The sequence below is a fragment of the Enhydra lutris genome, unplaced genomic scaffold, assembly GCF_002288905.1.
Source record: "Enhydra lutris kenyoni isolate GAN:26980312 unplaced genomic scaffold, ASM228890v2 scaffoldscaffold53, whole genome shotgun sequence".
NCBI lineage: Eukaryota > Metazoa > Chordata > Mammalia > Carnivora > Mustelidae > Enhydra > Enhydra lutris.
Window position 1 is genome coordinate 2962487 of NW_019154137.1, and position 16261 is coordinate 2978747.

At 50.2% G+C, this 16261-nt stretch overlaps 1 protein-coding gene across 4 annotated transcripts in view; it reads right to left on the reverse strand.

Moving 5' to 3' along the window:
- Positions 1-5480: 5480 nt before the first annotated feature.
- Positions 5481-16261, reverse strand: part of LOC111157199 (septin 6) — a 60076-nt gene continuing 49295 nt past the window's right edge. For 3 of the 4 annotated variants that reach the window (XM_022518489.1, XM_022518488.1, XM_022518490.1), the window contains 4 exons: positions 12837-12969; positions 11184-11374; positions 9380-9440; positions 5481-6177 (listed from right to left, as the gene is read on the reverse strand). In XM_022518489.1, the coding sequence (XP_022374197.1) occupies positions 6118-6177; positions 9380-9440; positions 11184-11374; positions 12837-12969 (445 nt within the window). In that variant the 3' untranslated portion in view covers positions 5481-6117. The remainder of the gene's footprint in view (positions 6178-9379; positions 9441-11183; positions 11375-12836; positions 12970-16261) is intronic. The other variant, XM_022518491.1, reaches the window with a different exon arrangement.

The window sequence follows — 16261 nt, forward strand, 5'->3', positions numbered from 1 at the left end:
GAGCAAGGAGCCCAATGCGGGGCTCAATCCCAGGACCCTGGGATCATGACCTGAGCTGAAGGCAGATGCTTAACCGACTGAGCCACCCAGGCATCCCTATTTGCAATTTCTTTTAACTGGCCAGTTACCTCTAATGCCTTTAGGTTCAATGATACACCAACCCACAAACCATGGCTCACAGGCCAAATCTGCTCCCCCTGCCTGCATTTGGAAAGCCTTCATGCTAAGAATGCTTTTTGCATTTTCCAGTGGTTGAAAAAAAATCAAAAGGATAATAATTCAGGACACAGGGAAATGAAATTCACGTGTGAATTTCAAATCTCTGTATCTACAAATACAGTTTTATTGGCACCTAGCCATGTTTATCGTTCTCCATATTATCTACGGCTGCTTTTGTGCTGGAGTGAGCAGTTGCAGAGGCCACATTGCTGCAAAGCCTAAAATAACTTACCAGCTGGGGGCACCTGGGTGGCTCAGTTGGTTAAGCTGCTGCCTTCGGCTCAGGTCATGATCCGGGGTCCTGGGATCGAGTCCCACATCGGGATCCTTGCTCAGCAGGGAGCCTGCTTCTCCCTCTGCCTCTGCCTGCCTCTCTGTCTGCCTGTGCTCACTCTCTCTGACAAATAAATAAATAAAATCTTAAAAAAGAAAAAGTTAAAAAAAATAACTTACCGGCTGGTCCTGTATAGAAGTTTGCTGACCCCTGGCCTACAACAATGGTTCTCAATATGGGACGATTTTGCCCTCCAGGAGACATACAGCAATGTCTGGGGATATTTTGGGTTATCACAACTTGGGGGGAGGGAGAGTGCTAAACACGCTATAATGCATAGGACAGCCCCTACGACAAAGAATTCTCTGGCCTCGAATGTCAATAGTGCTGAGGTTGAGAAACCCTGGATTAGAGGAACCTAAGGTACTTCAAGTAAAGGGAAAACTCCATCCTTAATAAGGGATGTGGTTTATTGAACCAGGTTGTTAATTTTCATTTGCTCATGTAGATTTCACAATCACCCTGCAAAGCGATTACTTCTATTCTCTTTTTACAGAAAAGTTTTTACCCCAACTTGCCCCAGAGCACACAGCAAAAGTGTCGGGCTCGAGCGCCCATATTTTTCCACACCTAGGGGCCTGCCACTGCTCAGTGACGTCCTAAGCGAGTGTGTCTCTCTACTACCCTCTAGTGGGAGAGCTGCGCAAACGCAGGACAGTGTCGTTTCTCCCGGTACGGGGAGAAAAGGGATACTTCTCAGGTCTCTGGGTCTCCAGCCTCTGGCCAATCGAGAAATGAGACCAAGGAGAGAAAACCCCACCTCGACTGCAACCAGAATTGTAAAAAGCTGACCCTTCTCCCCTCTTGCCCACCTTAACGCTGGGGGCAACAGGAGGCTTCCCTCCCTGGTAGACCCAGGACGTAAAGTCCTACTTGCTATCTATAGAATGCTTTCCAAGTCATGAAGCATGGTCATATTCAATGAATTTCCAGGACGCTCACATCACAGGAATAAATGAAAGAAAGACATGCGGTGCCGAGTTCTTTTCCTGCAGGAATTAAAACTCACCAGAATCTTGTTCTGCAGGATCTGGGACTCCACTTCCTCCACCTTCTATCCTAGGTGACAATCAGCTCAATGCATCCGTTAAATCCATGCTAATAAAGGAAAATAGAGGACTTCCTGCCCACCTCCTGCCTGCCCCGTGGGAACTGTAGGCACAAACGGCAAGAGGGGGGCACGGCAGCCCACGTGCGAAGATTATATATGGGCTTGCCTCCCTGAGCCGCTGGGAGTCACCCACGTGGAAGGCAGCTACCCACTCCTCCCAGGGCAAATCATGGTGGAACGCATCACCCAACGATTTAAGATCAGATCACACAGCCATGGAGCATTTCTTTGAATTTTATTGAAAATTGACATGGACATTAGAAAGGTATCAAGCTAAACAGTGCTGGTTTTGGGGTGTTTCTCCTGGCAAATGAAAGCCCCAGAGGGGCGGTGACCGGTCACACTTTTGAGCAAAAGGAACAAAGGAGAAGAAAGAAAAACACACAGAGATTCTGGAAAACATGCAAAGAGGCTCTCTCAGGAGACACCAGACAGTGGAATGGCAATGATTGTAGGTATATACAGGAAAGAGCGCGCTTACATGGTATTTTGATGCAAGTTAAGCCAATGAATTCAAGGCAGATCTATGAACACGAAACTCTCCTTGCAGACCCCAGGTTGAGCAGAAACCTCTCTCAAAACCCCAAATGGCCCTGGAGGGTTGAATGGAGTAGTTTTGCTCTTACTAACCTTAAAGCCCCTCCTGTCTCTCCCTTCCCCACCTGAGGGTGAATGGATCCGTTTTCCCCCTTACTGGGGCAGGGGCAGGGGCAGGGTGAGTTCTGCAGAAGGCCTGTGAATGCTGAAGAGAGGACTGTCGCTTGACTTTCTCTTCCATATTCAGAAATGTTTAACAGTGAGTGGCCGTCGACAGTCAACCCATTGGACCGGAGAATTGGTGTTTAAAAAGGAAAACCGGGAAACTTGGGAACAGCGCTTCCACACCCACAGCTGTCTCCCGTCCCAGTCACTGACACTTGGGTGAGTCGTCCTGCGGCTGTCTCTCTCAGGTTACATTTGGTCCGTTCTCCAGCTCGGAAGGTTCTTTTCCTGCCTTGCTTAGGTTAGGACAAGACATTTCCATTTAAAATACCATGTAAGCCAGGAGAACCCTTGTGGAGTGTGGTGTGTGTTACGGGCCCAGTTTGAGGGGAGAAGGGGATTGGTTGATTTCTGGTTTGAGACAAGATAATGGCAGTCTTCTCCTTGAGACTTAGTGCAGCTGCTGAAGACAAGATTAAAAAAAGCTAGAGAGGGAGAGAGAAAGAAAACATGAAATTAGCCAAAGAGAAAGGACATTCAGAGTTAAGACCAGGCAAGGGGCGTGGGTCGCGTGAGGCAGCACAGATGATACTAGGAGAAGACAGGTTAGGAAGGGGGTCACCGACAGACCGGAACCACCGGAAGTCTGCTGAGAAGATTTTTAAGAACTCCACACACCGGTTTGAAGCTTCTTGTTTTAATAATAATAATAAAAAAAAAAAACAGCCACGTGTGAATGCCAAATGGTTAAAACCAAAACCAAAAGTGATTTGCACCGCAGCGAGGAAAAGGAAACTTCTTGGCTTAAGAGGAATGGTGTGTGTGTGTGTGTGTGTGTGTGTGTGTGTGTGTGTGTGTGATCACATGTGGGAATTTTTCAGGAAAGCCATTCCGTTCCAGTCTGGGAAAATACTGACTGGATTTGTCTCACCAGAGGTTAACAGAGTACTTAAGGGTATTTAAAACAACAACAACAATTGTACGAATTACAAAGAAAAAAACCGTTTCTGTCTACAGTGAGAAAACTACCCAGGAAAAGAACTATTTTTTTTCTTTTTTTCTTTTTCCACGTCAGATGGGTAATGTGCCGAGGTCATAACAAGGTTTGAGGGTGGCACATGTCACACAGGAGCGTGAACACCCAATCATCACGCTTATGAACTACAAAAAGAACTATGTTAATCCTTCTAGTTGACTTCAGAAAGGCCTTCTGTTCCCTCGCAGGTTAGATTTTTTTCCTTTACCAAACTTCCTTAATTACAAGGGTCCTGTAAGGCACCTGTTCCACACTCGCGTGCCTGGGCTCCCATCCAGAGTTCAGGAAAGCGGACCTGTTGGCTGGTCAACAGGCACCATCAGCAGAAACGCTCAGCTCAGAAGCTGGCCTGGAGTCCTCTGCTTTGCGGGCCCCCACCCACTTCCTCCTCAGATAGTTTCCTATGGGGGTAGGGGGAACCCTCAAAGGCCCTGTGATGTCAACTATCCGTTTTCTCCAAACATCAAAAGACCTGGGTCTCCAGCAACAGAGAGGAACAGGCTGAATCCATTTGTGACACGGAGCCGGGGTCAGGAGACACTGAATTTCGCCTGGTTTCCGCCGCAGAACAGCACTGGGACATCGGGCCAGTCCCTCGACTTCTCCGGCTCTCCATTTCCTTTGGGTCGTATCTGTTTGATGAACCAAAATTTCTCCCTGGCCCCGACCTTCCCGCCTAGTCCCTGAAGTTCTCCCAAAGCTGGCTGGCGGGTCTACTACTTTTGAAGTTTTCAGAGCTCCTCAGGCCTCAAGTAGTTAATATGTAAACAAATGCAAATGAGAAGCCCCCCCCATTTGTGATGCAAATGATAACCGGGGGAAATGGAAATGGTGGTCGGCTGGTTGTTTGAGTTTGAGATTCTTGGGAAAGAGCTGTTAAGACTGGACACCAAGACAGCAAAGCTGCAAATGCGATGCCTTTCCCAAGGACACCTGCCAGCCCTAACGTCGGATCTCTCCGAGCTACTGGCGGAATATCGTTTTTTTGTTTGTTTTGTTTTGAACCTCCAAGCATGGGATCTCCTAAAATCCTCCCCTAGGAGACTTGGATTTTTCTCAAGAAACTCCAAATTTGCCTCTGGCCACTAACCAATGAGTGACTCACCCAACACTACACATAAAAACTGCACTCTTGCTCTGCCAACAAGAACAGAGAACATGTGCATACATTCGTTTCTTGTTGCTTCTACTTTTCGCTTCCTGTATTATTTACAATCTCTTAGGGAAGAGAGGAAAGCCCCTCCCCATCCTCAGCACTTCGGAAAGCCCTGAAAATTTGGCATAGCCTGGTTTTACTATGTGTTTTTTTCGGGGGGGGAGTGATCCCCTCCCCCCCAAAAAAAACCCTAAAAAAAAAAAAAGTAAAGAAGAAGAAGGTCGTGATCATTGCCAGCGGACTCGGAGGCAGAACTCAGAAGGAGAGGTGGGACTCAGAGTGGAAGTCCGTGGCTGGGGCGTGGGTGGGGGGCAGGGGGGTACTGTCTGCCCCCTCCCCCAAAGGAAAGCTGTCAGTTAAAATAGGAACCTTGGCTTAAAAGGCTAAATGGAGTCCAGTCCAGCTGTAGCGGGGAATACTATTCAGTACACAGCCATGGATTACTGCAAAGGAAGGGCAGAGAAATGGCGCATTAGCCACACATTATTGCCACGTGACCTTCAGCTCGCTCTCTTGCTCTCTCTCTCGCTGGCCAAACACCAAAGGATGCTGTACCTTGTGGCCCTGACAATGGAGGGCTCTCTACTTCAAAGGGGTTCCCAAAGCCACTATCCGATAGGCCCGTTATAAAAACTGTTTTAAATATCACATCCAGATAAAGTTAGGGACCTTCCCAGACAGAGCCCCTCTTCTCTCCTCCCCAGCAGACAGTCTCGCCTCTTCTTATGGGTGGGTGGGTGGGGGGGACACATGCAAAACACATGTTAAAATTCATTCCATGCACCAACTAAAGATTGGAAGACGCATCAGAGCAAAGCTGAAAACATTGCTTCTTTTGAACCTGCAACTAGGCCTGCCTGAGTGGAACAGAGATACTGAGACCCCTCAGATTTCCAGAAGTCTATCATTGAAGACACTAGGCTGATAATAACATTCAGGTTTATTCTCCCTTCTGCATTTGTGGGGTATCTGGAATTAGAGAGAGCAGAGGTTTACAGTCTTTTCTTCAGCAGTCATGTTTTCTGGAAAGGACTTGGTTCTGGATTTTTAACACAACTTGGGTGCAACTTACTTGGAGCAACTCAAAACTGGAAAAGGCGGGGCTGAGAGGCCTGAAGAAAAAGGCACCAGAGGATCTCCTTTTGGAGCTCTCTCAGAAGGGGCCATGGCTCCTGTTGGGGGTTAGGAGGGGGTCAGGGAAGCCCAGTGCATGGGGACTAACTGGGACTCACTGGCGCTTATGCAGCCATGGTGGAGGCAAATACTTCAGGGAAACAAGCAGCAATCAGAATTCGAACAGGGAAGCTGGTGGTGGAGAGTAGGAGATGGGACCCTCGAACATGTTACAGTCTGGCAAAGATGGCGGGGGAGTGGCTGGCGGTGGTGGGCAGGGGGAGGGACTGGGATGCAGGAGGCATCTCCACTTCCGAGCCACGTGACCACTGGCTTCTTGACCAGAGGCCAGACACCATCCTCAGACTCCCAGGCTTCTATAAACTTTGGCAGGAAAAGAGGGGAGGGCATGGGTTGTGCGCCCCCTCAGACATGTTAAGGGGGGATTAGAGAAAGGGAGGCCCAGCTCTGTTGCGCAGGAAAAGGGCGTCTACAGGAAGCCCAAACTGAAAATGAAAAGAGAAGTTGGGTTAATGAATGGATGGATTAATGTACAACAACAACAACAAAAGGTTAGAAGGAAATTGTCGTGATGGCTAATGGATAAATTAGGATATAGCTATGTTAGAATAAGGTCTTATTGCATTGGCTCCTGGAAACATGCTTTCTCTCTCACATACCCCCATACCCCTCAGAGTGACAGGAGAGTGGCTTTAGCTAAGCAAAATAATTATCAACAGCCAAAGAATACTTTCTCTCTTCTTAATTACTAGGTCCTGATGCCCCACCCCAAGACACTGTACAGGAGTCCAGTCAGCAAATCTCCAACCAGGGATCCTCAGGCCGCTGGGCAGAGTGCCAGGCTCTTGGCCACGGCTTCCCTTGTACCACAGGGAAAGCAGAGGGGGTGGAGGTTTCTCCACAGGTAGACTCTGGAGCAGCCCCACTTCACTAACTGGTACCCTGAGGCAGGACTGGGAAGTATCTGGAGATGGTTGAGGGGTGTGCAGTAGGGTCCAACCACAGTTACCTGCCACTAACTCATTTTGGGAGCCTCGGTAAGCCTCTGAAATTCCCCACTCCTCCATCCATTTGTCTTGCAAACTGAAGACTATTCCTTTCTTCTCTGCCTCACAGGATTGTTGCAAGGGGAAAATAGTATGTCATCTGGAGAAATGCTTTGGAAAGTTTTAAAATGCCACACAAGGGGCGCCTGGGTGGCTCAGTGGGTTAAAGCCTCTGCCTTCAGCTCAGGTCATGATCTCAGGGTCCTGGGATTGAGCCCCGCATCCAGCTCTCTGCTCAGCGGGAAGGCTGCTTCCTCCTCTCTCTCTGCCTGCCTCTCTGACTACTGGTGATCTCTGTCTGTCAAATAAATAAATAAAATCTTAAAAAAAAAAAGCCACACAAATGTTCACCCCTTATTCTAGTCTTTGTCTACTTCCCGGGGGAGGAGAGACCTAAACAACATGGCGACGGCCTATGCTCTGGGCATATTTTGGTATGTGTATCCTGTCCACATCCTGTGTGCGTGCACGCGCACACACACACACACACACACCCCACGGGCCAAGGGGCCAGAAACCATTAAGATAACAGTATGTACAACTGTGTAGGGGTCCCAGAGGAATATCTCTTGCAAGTGCAGACTGTGGGCCCCTAGAGTCTCCAGACATTTCAAAACCAGGGAGGAACAGAGAGCCTCCCCTTGCCCATGCTGCAGTTAATGAGGGGTGGCCTTTGTGATCTGCCCCTGGAATGAGGGCTTTGAAGGAGGGGACAGGCTGCCCTTGTGGCTTTCAGATGCCCAGGAGCCCAGGCCCCCCTCCCTTACTTGGTTTGGGACCGTCCTCACAGTCTGCTGGGGAGAAGCCTGCCAGGAAAAGCCGATCTACTTGGGGTTGGGGTGGGCTGTTCCCACTGGTTGCCAACTGTCTCTCACTTGTACAGCATGGCTTTAATTATAGTTTTGCCAGAATTCATTTTCGTAATGGCTACTAACAATGATTTACTCAGGAAAACATGAACCAAACTGTGTCAGGTCCTGGGCACTGCAACCAAAGTCAACCAAAGTCTAACCCACCAGGATTCGTCTTTGCTGTGGTCCTCCCTGAAAACAGGGGGGCAAATACGCAGAGCCCCTAGAGGCGTCGGACACTTTGCTGGAGGCCTGAGAGCCACAGCAGTGGACAGACGCTCTAGGAATTCCAAGTCTTCCCAAATGGAGATCTGCAGCTTTATTCCCATCAACTAATAGGGTCTCTAAGACTTGCCTTTAAGCCAGACAATAAATCATTGCATTATTCTTTTAGGGTTGTTTCCTTTGGCCCAATTTCAGGGGCCTTGTGTTTCAGAAGCCTCTGGGGACTTCCTCCTGGAGATTTGCTTGAAATTAGGATGTCTTGCCAGCTGCCCGAAGTCCCCAGACCGATACTGCCAGCCACAGGTTTGGCGAATAACAGCAGGCTGTCCATTTAAATCATAAACCACATTGTGGGGAGAAGCCTTCTTGATAGTTTACATTCCGTGATCCAGACAAGGTAAATGTGGAAGGCGTTTATGAGACAGCCGGGGTATTTGGAACACTGGCTAGAATGTGATGGTAACAAATTGTGCATTTTGTAGGTGTGGTAACGGTGGCATTGTGGTTATGGGTTTTTGTTTTTTTTTTAAGAGTCATCATTTCCCAGAGACCCCTACGTAAGTACTGACAGATGAAATGATATGGCTTTTGCTTTACAGGAATCCAGCAGGTTTGGGGATTAACAGATGAGATGGCATTGGCCATATCTTGAGAGTTTTTTGGGGAATGGGCTGTGGACACACGGGGTTACATTATACTCTCTTCTCTCTTGTTCCTGTCTGGAAGCTTCTATGGCCGAGTTTAAAAAATAGCAGTAAGCCTAATTTTGTGAAACATATACTTATGTTCCCTTGCTACTCACTGAGTCTAGAAGAATAGATAAAAGATGCTTGATTGTTGCTATAATTAATTTATAAGCTACATGATGCCAAGGACTGTTTTCACTCCACAGACATACCAGCCCTCAGGAATCCATAATGCCAAAGGCTGCCTACTTGTCTTCTTATCAAAGGAGTTCAGGCAGCTGGTCTTTACAGAATGACATGTAAGGAAATCTCTATAATATTTTAAACCTCATTTTCTTCCATTTTTATTATGGGTTTTTTTGGGAGGGGGGTGGGCACAGAGCCAAAGGCAAATTTGAGAACTTGAACCCCTTGAATAAGAAACGGCCACCAGAGGGAAACAGAGAAGCAAGTTTCCGTTGACTTGGAACATTCCCTAACCTGGGGTTCAATGTCAACCCTGACATTACAGGACAGACCAGCGAGCCCATTGATCTCCCTCATCACTACCCATTAGTTAATTCTGAAAGCGATGATTAGGGCACTTTTAACAGAAAGAAACAGCCACAATCGACACCTCAGCTATCCATCACAGAATCCACCTAGGCTACCCAGCCGTCGCAGCGGCATGTCTGAAAACACTCCGCTTGTCCCCACGCAGGCCAACGTTCCACACGTACCCTGGAGACTACAGCGAACTGTTGCTTAATGCTGTCAGTCACAAGAGCTAGGACCGTGAAGCAGCTTTTTGGTGACTATGTGTGTTGAGTGGAGAGATGGATTTGGGGAGATGTGTTCTAGAAGCCACCACCAGTTCGACTGAGAGTTAATAAAGCTTACCAGGACCTGGGTCTCATGCAGCATGCAGCAAACAGCAGAGTTAACTGTAAAACAGTAAGAGCTGATGAAGAGAGAGTGAGCTTGAGGACAAATCCAATTTTATGAGTTGACGCAAACAATGAAGGGTTAGCGATCAAAGGAAATGAGGAAGAGTGGGGTTGGGGGAGAGGGAGGGTGGGCGGGTAGGGACCCCTGAACCATGGGCACTCTTTCTTAACCTCTGGAGAAGACATGACTCGCTATGGAGGGTCTTCTGCCTGGAGCGGGAGAGGGGGGATCTGTCCACATGAGAACACTAGGAGGGAGCGCCTGGTGTGGGAGGAACTTCCAGTGAGCGTCTGAATAGGGACTATTTACAGTTTAGTGTCAGTTTAGTGTCAGGCTGTGAGGCTGGCCTGGGAACTGACTTCACAAATATCCCAGGCCAAGAAGGTAGCAGGTTAGAGCTGGAGGACAAATTTAGTTTTTTCCAATCTTAAAAACAGGAACCCATTCTTGCTGGTGTGACTTACACACAATCCCAGATTAGTTAATATACGGAGTGTCCAAAGAGGCTTTTTTCTGGCTAGTTAAACTTTGTCTATCAGGTAACACCAAAACAAGTCCATTAGTCCGTGAATCGGACACAGAGTCTGGGGACTCAGTAACACAAATTTCTGGGCTCATGGGTGGCAGTGTTCAAATTACACTTTTGAATAATTAGATTGGGGCACTGAGTGCGTTCAGATAGTAACTACTTTACTGTTGTGCCGAAGCCACTGTTTTATTCCTAAGTGATCAGTTGAGGCAGGAACAAGTCTCTAAGAACAGAAGGTGAAGATCGTGGACACTTTTTAGATCCTGGGGTCCCTTTGGTAAGGACGTGGCCCAGGACTCCCCATGAGGGCTTCCCGTGTCACACTGTGCAAGCAACTAGAGCACAGGGGACCCCTGGATAAGTCCCACTGGGAATCCTTTCCTCTCCTCTGGCTCCGGGATGCCGAACGGGGAGCTCGGGCCAGCAAAGCCTCGAGGCAGCTCAGGGTTATGGGCCTGCACGGGAGCAGGAGCCCGTGCTGTCCTGCCTTACCAAGTACCGGGGGGACGGACAGACTCTACAGTCACTGCCCAGCTTGAGGTTGGGGCACATGGAGTCTACTAGCACCTGGGGGCTCCCCACCAAGTACTCACCACCCGACAATGATGCAGCCAGGAGGGAGGGATGGCACAAACTGGGAGAACCAGACTGGGCTGCAGCCTTCAGTAAAAGCAGTTAAACTGCTGGCTGCAGCTAAGTGAGAAGCGGGTTGGGGGGCTAGAAGCATGGGGAGGTGAATACCTCAGACACGGGATGAAAAAGCAGGCCCGTAAGCCACATCGCCGCCAAGCTCTTGGGGAGAAAGAGGGTGCCTGGGGGCTTCTGCTAAGGCGGGCTCTCTCCTCTACCCTCTAAGCACTCCTCCTCCTTCACCTGTTCCTTGCAATTCTGCAGATCTCATGGATTCCTCCTTTCTTTCTCCCCTCCCATGCTCCGTTTGCCCCTCTTCTGTCCCTCCCTCCCCTGCTACCTGGACCTTGCCGGGTTTCCCACCCAGCCGAGCAGGGGGGCTGGGCCCCCGGGACCACAGCCCGCCCCTACTCTCAGTTCCCCCAACTCAGGGGACATGGAGAACAGTGAAAGGGACCCAAACGCAAAACGCACCTGTCAGCCCACAGCCCACCTCTGGCCACCAGCCCTCGCCCCCTGCCCAGTCTCCAGGCCCTGTGCTGAGGGGACGAGCAGTAGGAGAGAGAAGCCACAGCCCCGGAGCAGCCCACCACTTACTTTTTCTTCTCTTTGTCCCTTTTCAGAGTCTGTGAGCCTCCAGCCTGGGAGCCCTGGGACTGGAGCAGCTCGGCCGCTGTCTTTCTCTGTTTGAAGGCGTTCACTTCATCGTCCAGGGACTTCTTCTTATCCTCCAGCTTCTTCTTCTCATCCTGGTGTAGCTTCTTTAGACGGTCAAACTTCTCGTGCAGCTGGCAGGGAAGCACAGGGGGTCTGAGGAGATGCCCCCTGGGAGCGGCTCCTCACGGAGCCAAGTCCAGGGCAGGTGGGGACCGGCGGGACCGGCGGGGACCTGAGGAGACATTCTGCCAAGGATTGTTGTGATGGCACCAGAGGGCATGGTGTCTGCGGTAGGTCCCTCCCCTGCCACCTCATCTCCACGTCTCTGCTCCTGAATGTGGTCAGGGGACTATTAATGTCTATTAATTAAAAATTAGTATCAAGAACCGTTCTGGTGTTATTTGTATTTTATGAGGAAACAGGGCAGAGAAGTGAAGGAATTTGCCCAAGGTTAATCCACACTTCGGAGGATTATATGGCAAGATGGCCCAATATGAGAGGGGGCCTCTGCCTTCCCTTACTCCCTCTGGTCAAGGAGGATCACCACAGGTTGCAGGGAAAACTTCAGCAGTGCCGAAGCTGGTCAAAGAAAATACTTGTCCTCAGACATGGAAGGAGATGAAAGGATTTTATAAAATGGAATGAGTGCAGAGACCTCAGCTTTGACCAAGGGGAGACTCAGCTAGCCCTGGATAGAACCCAGACACCCGAAGGAGAACGGTAAGAACATTCTGGCACGCCACTGTGCTAACAAACCAGAATGTGATCAAGTCCCCTGAATACCAAGTATAACCTCACTTTCTTCTGAGGGTTCTGGAGAGAATTTAGGATTCCGTAGCAATCAAATCCTACCACAGAGGAGGACAGGTCTCCGGGTCCTACAAGTGTTTGGGACTACCACTTAGTAAGGGGAGATGGATGACAGGCTGGCTGAACAGATCAGCTTTTACTCGTCCCCTGGGGTACGGTGGTGGAAGCTGTGGCCATCCGTTTGCCCTAACCTGGCTTTCATTCACTGGCCTTTCACTCATTTATCTTTGAGAACCCCTCGTGTCTCTGCTCCAATGTACCAGGTGGCATTTTGCTTTTGAAAAAGTGAAACTGAAAAACAAATCAATATGCATGCCATGGACTTTTCCCTTGACTCCTGAGCAGCACTGCACCATAGAACTTTCTGCGGTGATGGACATGTTCATAGCTGGGCTCTCCAATATGGTAGCCACCAGCTACAGGAGGACTGAGCATTTGAAACGGAGTTAATGCAACTGAGAAACTGAGTTTTACATTTTATTTCATTTTAGTCCATTTAAGTGTAAACAGCCACACGTGGCTAGTGGCTATGGGAGTGCGAGGCTCTAGAGAATTAAGGGACACATAATGAGAACACATCCCAGCCTTGGGGAATGAGGGATCAAGAAGACACAGATCTCACAGCATCTTCAGTGCCAGTCAAGGCAGGGTTGCTGATGCCGGGCCCCATTCCTGCCTGGAAGCTTCGAGGCTCCTGCCGGCTGTGTCCTTGGGGCAAAAGCCTCTGCTGAGTCCAAGCTGAGACCCTCTTCCTGTCTGTTGGGCAGTTAGGGTCACATTTACCTCTTTCTCTGCCTCTTTAAGTTCAGCTTCTTTCTCTTTGACTCTCTGGACAAACATCTGTCGCATCTCCTCTTCTTTTTTCTGGAGCTCCCCCAGGAACTCATTCCTTTTGGCCTCATATGTCTCCTGTAAGCTGCGAATACGGTCAGGTTAATTCCCCTGCCTTTGGAATGGCTCTTCATCAATGAAAACTGGCCCCAGTGATCCTCCCTGGGTCCCCCCATCCTCCCTTTTCCCCATTCTGGGAGAGGTGCAAAGACAGAACCATAAAGCCACAGGCAGCTGGCTTGGCGTGTGACCACAGGGTCACGGGCTGCTCGCGGGGGCTGGGGTAGCCCTGGGGAACTGATAAGACACTTGGAACTGAAAGTGACTCTGAGCATCTGTATCTCTGACCCGGTTACCCAGGTGAGGAAAGAGGACCAGAGAGGTGAGGCAATTTGCTCAAGGCCACAAGGAAGGAACCAGAAGCTGGGTCTCTGGTCTCTTCATCTGGGTCCTTCCTCTGCAACTGGCTCCCACATCCTGGCTCCGAAATGGACCATATTAGTAGACTATTTCAAAAAACACGTGGTGAGACTCCACCGTGTGCTAGACACAGGCCCAAGCGACGCTATGCTAGTTATTCAGCATCTAGAGCCAACAGCCACTGGGCCCACCACCAAGGAACTCACGGTCGGTCTACTGGGAAGTGCCCAGGCCAAGTCTCCCTGCCCCCAGCATCAGTTTTAAAACCACAGGAGTCAGCCTAGTGAAGAAGAGGAGGGCTCATGCTCTGAAGAGGGCAGCAGGTGGAAAGGCACATGTGGAGAGACGATGATGCACTTGGGGAGCCGGGCAGGTCCAAGATGGCCGGAGAGGATCGCAGAAGCTTTGGAGCAGAGGAAGGTGAGGTTCCCAAGTCCAGCGGGAGAGAGCAGGTGTTGGAGGTCGCCTTACACACTTGGCCTTTTAGCCACTGCAGGGTTTCAAGCAGGAGGACTGACTTCACGCCATTTGAAAATGAGAAAGACCCCTCCGGCTGTTGCGTGAAGGACAGACTTCCCCACAGTCCAAAGAAGAAATGACGGGATGGCTCACTCCCACAAGAAAGCCGGAAAAAAACAATGAGATCTTGCCATTTGTCACAAGACAGATGGAGCCGGGGGCGGGCGGGGGGCGTAAGACTAAGTGAAAGGAGTCGGTCAGAGAAAGACAAATGCCAGGTGATTTCACCTGTATGTGCAACTTAAGAAACAAAAAAATGAACAAGGAGAAAGGAGAGACAGACAAACAAAAAAACCAGACTCTTAAATACAATGAATCATGGAACACTGCATCAAAAACTAATGATGTACTATACGGTGACTAACATAACATAATCTAAAAAATACAGAGAATAAGGTTGCCAGGTGTGGGTTGGGCAGGGGGTGTTGGGAGGAGACGGGTGGGGATGGAGGAAATGGGATAAAGAAAGAACGATGGGGGCATCTGGGTGGCTCAGTGGGTTAAAGCCTCTGCCTTTGGCTCGGGTCATGATCCCAGGGTCCTGGGATGGAGCCCTGCGTTGGGCTCTCTGCTCAGCAGGGAGCCTGCTTCCCCCTCTCTCTCTGCCTGCCTCTCTGCCTACTTGTGATCTCTCTCTCTGTCAAATAAATAAATAAAATATATTTTTTAAAAAATCCAGATTTGGGGGAACCTACAGGACAGTGAGGGAAGCAGAAGGATGTTAGGACAATTTGGGTTTTTTGGCTCGGGCAACCAGGTGGACAGTGGACCCAGGAAGTGCAGCAGGGAACCCTGGGAAAGGGGTGTGTTTATGAGGGGACAAGACAGAGTGAAGCTTCGACCCCCGCACTTGAAGGTATGTCCTCCATGGGGCGTCCGAGTCAGAATATCTGGTTGGCAGTTGGAGCAATGGGTTTGGGGCTCAAAAGAACGATTTCGGCGTGGGAGTCATCTCTTTCTAGGTGGTAAGAAGGGCTGATTGTAGAAAGAACTTGCAGCCAAGAGAACACAGAGGGACAGGAGCAGAGGCCCTAGGAAGGAACCCTGGGGTACCCCAAGATTTAAAGTGAGCTGAAGAAAAGGAGCCTGCCAGTGTGGCCCAAAGGAGGAATGAGAGAGAAGGACCCGACCCTGCCCGGCCAGTGTGAGGGAAGCCAAAGGCAGAGAGAATTTCAGGAAAGAGGTGGTGGGGAGGGATACTGAACGACATGGTGAAATAGAGAACGACGGGACTCGGAGGCCCCATCATAACTAGCCACGAGTTATGTGATTGTCGACCTCGGAGAGGCGCGGTGGGGGCAGAAGGCAGTAATTACAAACCGTTCTTTCTCTTTCCCACCAGAGCCACACTTCTTGAAAGGGTGGGAGAACGGCGAGGAGGAAGAGTTAAGGGAGCATTTCTTCAGGATGAGCATGTTGGCTTGCAATGTGGAAAGCAGCCAGGGCGGAGGGCAAAGATGTGGGTAACAGGTGTCCAGGATGGAGCGGGAGGAGGGGCAGGGACTAGAAATGAGCAGGCAGGGGCACACGCCCTCCTCCACAGATGCAGATTAAAGCTGTGGGAGAGGGGTGCCTGGGTGGCTCAGTCAGTGAAACGTCTGCCTTCAGTTCAGGTCATGATCCCGGGGTCCTGGGATCAAGTCCCGCGTCGCCCTCCCTGCTCAGTGCAGAGCCTGCTTCTCCCTCTGCCCCTTCCCTCCACTCCGCTTGTGCTCCCTCTCTCTCTGATAAATAAATAAATAAATCTTAAAAAAAGATAAAGCTGTGGGAGGGGAAGGAGAGGGAAAACTGAGGAGTGCCCACCAGAGAGGTGAGCACAACTTCCCCCATCCCCAGGAGCTCCAGCTGCTCCTGTCCCCGAAGGGGAGCGAGTCCACTCCTTCAGAACCAGGCCCCTCTGCGGGACTGGCCACGCTCTGCCCCTAGGCCAACTTCATGCTGGGAACAGGTACTGTGGGATCTCAGGGACCATCTGAAAACCTGGGCCCACAAGCACCCCTTCACTTCCTAATTGAGGCCCAACACTTCCTGAGAGGGGAGTCCCGCGTCGCCCTCCCTGCTCAGTGCAGAGCCTGCTTCTCCCTCTGCCCCTTCCCTCCACTCCGCTTGTGCTCCCTCTCTCTCTGATAAATAAATAAATAAATCTTAAAAAAAGATAAAGCTGTGGGAGGGGAAGGAGAGGGAAAACTGAGGAGTGCCCACCAGAGAGGTGAGCACAACTTCCCCCATCCCCAGGAGCTCCAGCTGCTCCTGTCCCCGAAGGGGAGCGAGTCCACTCCTTCAGAACCAGGCCCCTCTGCGGGACTGGCCACGCTCTGCCCCTAGGCCAACTTCATGCTGGGAACAGGTACTGTGGGATCTCAGGGACCATCTGAAAACCTGGGCCCACAAGCACCCCTTCACTTCCTAATTGAGGCCCAACACTTCCTGAGAGGGGA